Source organism: Corapipo altera, unplaced genomic scaffold (genome assembly GCF_003945725.1).
Source record: "Corapipo altera isolate COAL_440 unplaced genomic scaffold, ASM394572v1 343, whole genome shotgun sequence".
Lineage (NCBI taxonomy): Eukaryota > Metazoa > Chordata > Aves > Passeriformes > Pipridae > Corapipo > Corapipo altera.
In genome coordinates this window covers 18,798-23,583 of record NW_020884913.1, presented here as the reverse complement: position 1 = coordinate 23,583, position 4,786 = coordinate 18,798, and the positions used below count along the sequence as shown (strand labels likewise).

The 4,786-nt window shown below is 67.0% G+C and overlaps 1 protein-coding gene across 1 annotated transcript; it reads left to right on the top strand.

Moving 5' to 3' along the window:
• Positions 1-1,763: 1,763 nt before the first annotated feature.
• ACTG1 (actin gamma 1) lies at positions 1,764-4,650 on the top strand. The gene is made up of 6 exons (XM_027654413.1): positions 1,764-1,879; positions 2,274-2,404; positions 2,488-2,727; positions 3,041-3,479; positions 3,757-3,938; positions 4,024-4,650. The coding sequence occupies exons 2-6, from the start codon at positions 2,282-2,284 to the stop codon at positions 4,165-4,167; spliced, it is 1,128 nt and encodes a 375-aa protein (XP_027510214.1). The 5' UTR covers positions 1,764-1,879; positions 2,274-2,281; the 3' UTR covers positions 4,168-4,650.
• The last annotated feature ends 136 nt before the right edge of the window (positions 4,651-4,786 follow it).

Sequence of the window (4,786 nt, the reverse complement as noted above, 5' to 3'; positions counted from 1 at the left end):
AGTGGGGCGGGGCGGGGGTGGTGCCTTCCTCCTCCTCCTCCTCCTCCCGGCCCTGCCCCTCCCTGCCCGGCCCTGCCCTCCCTGAGTCACGGGGAGGGGCGGCCCCCTCGGGCTGCGCCGGTGCCGGGTCCGGGCGGGGGGTCCCCCCGGGGTGTCCCCCGGGACCCGCGGGGTGCGGTGTCACCTGCGCAGCCCCCCTGGCCACACCCCTCGGTGCCCCCCCCCGATTCCACCACGGCCCGGCGGCACGGGGGGACACGATACCCCTCGGGCTGTGCCGGGACCCCCCGGGACCCCCATCGCCCACCCAGGGCCACCCCGAACTCGCTGCTGTTGCTGTGCCCCGACACCTCCCGTGCCACCCATGGGAGGGGCTGGGCCGGCAGTGGGAATTCTGTGGGACACAGGGATGGTGAGGCCAGTGGCCACTGCTGCCACGGGCCTGAGTGGCACCGAGGGGCCAGGAGCTGGCATGGGTGGCTGGTGCATTGGCCTGTGGCACAGCCTGTGGCTACCTGGCATGGTGTGTGGCTGCCTGATATGGTGCATGGCTACCTGACACGGTGTGTGGCTACCTGACATGACATGTGGCTACTTGATGTGTTACATGGCTACCTGACAGGACGCGTGGGCCTCTGACACAGTGTGTGGCTACCTGGCATAGCACCTGGCTAGCTGAGATGGTACATGGGCAGCTGACACAGTGCATGGCTACCTGACACAGTGCATGGCTACCTGGCATGAGGCGTGGCCACCTGGCCTGCTGTGTGCCCACCCGGCCTGCACAGGGACCCCCCCCACACCTGACACTGCACAGGGGGAGCCATGGCTGTGACCCACCGTGGTTTGGGGGCTCAGGGCCTGCGGCACCCCCGGAGAACGGGGGGGCTTGGTGTGAGGAGCCCCCCAGGCCGAGTGGGCTGGGGAGGGGCCAGATTTGGGGCTGGGGGAGCTCAGACTGGGGTGTCACTGGGGTCACTGGGGTGGCAGCACTGACCGGGGGGTGTGGGGTGTCTGTGGGGTGCAGGGGCAGCACAGCCGGGCCTGTGGGTGCTGGGGGAGGCGTTTGGGAGCCAGGGGGTGCCTGTAGCCCTGGTGGGCACCCCCAGATGTGAGGTGTCCCCTGTGGGGGTGTGGTGGGCACAGGGGTGTGCAGGGCAGGGTCTGGGGTGCAGCGGGGGGCGAGTTGGGGGGCACCAGGGATGCCCAGCCCGGTGCTGTGGGCAGGGTGCTGGTGCTGGTGCTGGGGGGGTCCCAGGTGCCGCGGGTGGGGTGTGAAGGACCTGTGGGTGGGGGTGCAGGTGGGCGGGGGGTCCCAGTGCCCAGGCGGGGGGTGCAGGTGCCGTGGGAAGGGGCGGTGTGTCCGGTGCCTGGGCGGGGGGGTCCCGGTGCCCGGGTGGGGTGCACGTGCTGCCCGGGGCGGGGGGCGCGGTCCCACCTTCGGGGTGCGGGGCCAGGCCCGGCTCGGCCAGGCCCGCGGGGGCCCGGCCGCCCCGGAGGCGCTGCCGGGGGGGGTGCCCGGCGCTGCCCGGGGGTGCCCGAGCCGGGGGGTCCCGCCTGGATCGGGGGGTCCCGCCGGGGCCGGGGGTCGCCCCCCCCCCCCCGCCCCCCCCCCCTGCCCCATGCAGGTTCCGGGGTGCCGAGGGGGCGGGGCCAGCCCGGCAGCCGCCCCACGTGGCCTGGGCCGCGCCGACCAATGGAAGCGCGTGTTTCTGAAAGATCTCCATATATGGCGATGTTCTCGGCCGGGAGGGCGGGGCCGTCGCCCTCCGGGTATAAAGAGTCGGGGCTGGCAGCCGGGCGGTCTCACTCAGCCGGCGGCACCGGACCAGGCGGCACCGTCACCGCATCGCCCACAGCAGCGACCCCCGCGCAGCAGGTACCACACGGCCCCGCACCGCGCCCGCGCCGCCCCTTCCCCCGCGTTCCTCGGGAGGTGCAGGGGGGGGGGGTTTTCGGGGCGCCGGGCCCCCCCGGCCCCCCGGCGGGCCGCGGCCCTGTGGGGTGCCCCCCGCCCCCCCCCCGTGTCGCGCTGGGATGGTCTCGCCCGTGGGTCCGGGCAGGTGGGGGTGTGAGGGGGGGGCGCGCCGCGATTGGTGGAGGTGGCGGGTGACGTCAGCGCGCGGGAGATTCAAACGGGCGATTCAAACGGGAGGGACCATCGGGGCGGGGGGGGCCGGGCATGGCCCGCAGCCAGCGAGCGGCTCCTCCCGGGGCCGCGGCAGCCGCTGACCCGGCCCTTCCCCTTCCCTTCCCCTTCCCTCCCGGCGCAGCCTCCGCCATGGAAGAGGAAATCGCCGCCCTCGTCATCGACAACGGCTCCGGCATGTGCAAGGCCGGGTTCGCCGGGGACGACGCTCCCCGCGCCGTGTTCCCCTCGATCGTCGGCCGCCCCCGGCACCAGGTGAGGCGGGCGGGGGGCGCGGGGCGCGGGCCGGGCCGGGCCCGGGGCGGGGGCGGCTCTGACTCACCCGCTCGGCTCCGCAGGGCGTCATGGTGGGCATGGGGCAGAAGGACAGCTACGTCGGGGATGAGGCGCAGAGCAAGAGGGGCATCCTGACCCTCAAGTACCCCATCGAGCACGGCATCGTCACCAACTGGGACGATATGGAGAAGATCTGGCACCACACCTTCTACAACGAGCTGCGTGTGGCCCCCGAGGAGCACCCGGTGCTGCTCACAGAGGCTCCCCTGAACCCCAAGGCCAACAGAGAGAAGATGACGCAGGTACCGTGTCCCCCCCCCCCCCCCCCCCCCCCCCCCCCCCCCCCTCTCGACCCCCCTCCCTTACATCTGAACCCTGAATATTTTGTTCTTTTTTTTTTTTGTTTTGTTTCTCCCGACATTTTCAGGGTTCTGTTCTCCTGGCATTTCTCCCCTGACGCCTCAGGTTCTTTCATTTGTGTTTCTGCCTGCATCCTTTTTGGCTTTCCCTTCACACACCGGGTTGCTCTGCATGCCAAGCATGTGTGTTCTAACACTTGAGTGCACGCGCCCAGCTGGGGACCCGCTGCTAATTGACTCTTAATTCTCCTTCCAGATCATGTTTGAGACCTTCAACACCCCGGCCATGTACGTGGCCATCCAGGCCGTGCTGTCCCTCTACGCCTCCGGCCGCACCACAGGCATTGTAATGGACTCTGGGGACGGTGTGACCCACACCGTGCCCATCTACGAGGGCTACGCTCTGCCCCACGCCATCCTGCGCCTGGACCTGGCCGGCCGCGACCTCACCGACTACCTCATGAAGATCCTGACAGAGAGGGGCTACAGCTTCACCACCACGGCCGAGCGGGAGATCGTGCGGGACATCAAGGAGAAGCTCTGCTACGTGGCCCTGGACTTCGAGCAGGAGATGGCCACGGCCGCCTCCTCCTCCTCCCTGGAGAAGAGCTACGAGCTGCCCGACGGGCAGGTCATCACCATCGGCAACGAGAGGTTCCGGTGTCCAGAGGCCCTTTTCCAGCCTTCTTTCCTGGGTATGTGTGGGGCAGGGTCAGCTCCAGGTGGGGTGGGGTTGATGGGTGGAGGGGAGGGGGGTCCGGGTTGCGTCACCACGAGGTCCTGGGTGGTACAAACAGGGACCTGTGTGACACTATAACAAGGTGGTGGGTGGGCACTGAGGGGTCCCGGGTTAGTACTAACAGGCTGCTTTGTGGCAGAAAGGGGGCTGGGTGGCACTGACAAGGTGGTGGGTGGGCACTTGGGCGTCCTGGGTGGCACTAACGAACCTGCCCCTCGCTCCTCCCCGCCCAGGCATGGAATCCTGTGGCATCCACGAGACCACTTTCAACTCCATCATGAAGTGTGACGTGGACATCAGGAAGGACCTGTACGCCAACACGGTGCTGTCTGGAGGCACCACCATGTACCCCGGGATCGCCGACAGGATGCAGAAGGAGATCACGGCGCTGGCCCCCAGCACCATGAAGATCAAGGTGGGACAGGCTCCAGGGGTGGGGGGTGAGGGGTGAAGGGAAGGCTCTGGCTGTGCCCTGACCACTGTTCCCTCCTCTCCTGCAGATCATCGCCCCGCCGGAGCGCAAATATTCCGTGTGGATCGGCGGCTCCATCCTGGCGTCCCTCTCCACCTTCCAGCAGATGTGGATCAGCAAGCAGGAGTACGACGAGTCCGGCCCCTCCATCGTGCACCGTAAATGCTTCTAAACGGACTGCGGGCCCCGCTGCCACGCCCGGGAGCTGTGCCCAGGCATCCATACACCTCATGCCAGCCTCCTGCAACTGGAATAAGCCTTCTTCCAAAAGAAATCCTGCCCTTGGGAAGTCTGTACCCGATGTTAGACACGTGGATGGGCGCGCTGTCACTTGATTTGACCTTGTTGTAACCGAGTCAGCCGCTCCCCCAGCTCATACCCTGTACGGATCGGGCTCCCCGGGGCTCCCCAATCCCGGGATTTCCCCATCCCAGGGCCCCCCCACACTGACAGTGGCCCCGGGACCGCTCTGTACAGGGTATTTGGAGCCAGAGTTTGCCGTACATCCCGTGTGGAATATTCCAGGTTTCCTGTAGAGGCTGGTAGGAGTCCATCGAGAATTTTTTTTTTTTTTTTTCTTTTCACCGTTTCTAGCAAGGTTGGGAAAAAAAAAAAACAAACATATCGCATCCGAGCCTTACACCCTCCTCATCCCCCTCTTCATCCCTCTCCTCCCCCTGGTCCCACTGCAGGGCTCGAGTCCTCAGCTCCGAGTTGCTGAAACTCTGCATTTACACCTGTAAATTTCTGCATTTTAATTTATGTCAGATTTTTTTCTTTTTTTTTTTTTT

Excerpts from the sequence above, each read along its gene's own strand:
- ACTG1 (XM_027654413.1), top strand. The coding sequence starts at position 2,282 with ATGGAAGAGGAAATCGCCGCCCTCGTCATCGACAACGGCTCCGGCATG. Across the intron at positions 3,480-3,756 it reads TTTCCAGCCTTCTTTCCTGG|GCATGGAATCCTGTGGCATC; the intron begins GTATGTGTGGGG and ends CTCCCCGCCCAG. Across the intron at positions 3,939-4,023 it reads CCAGCACCATGAAGATCAAG|ATCATCGCCCCGCCGGAGCG; the intron begins GTGGGACAGGCT and ends CCTCTCCTGCAG.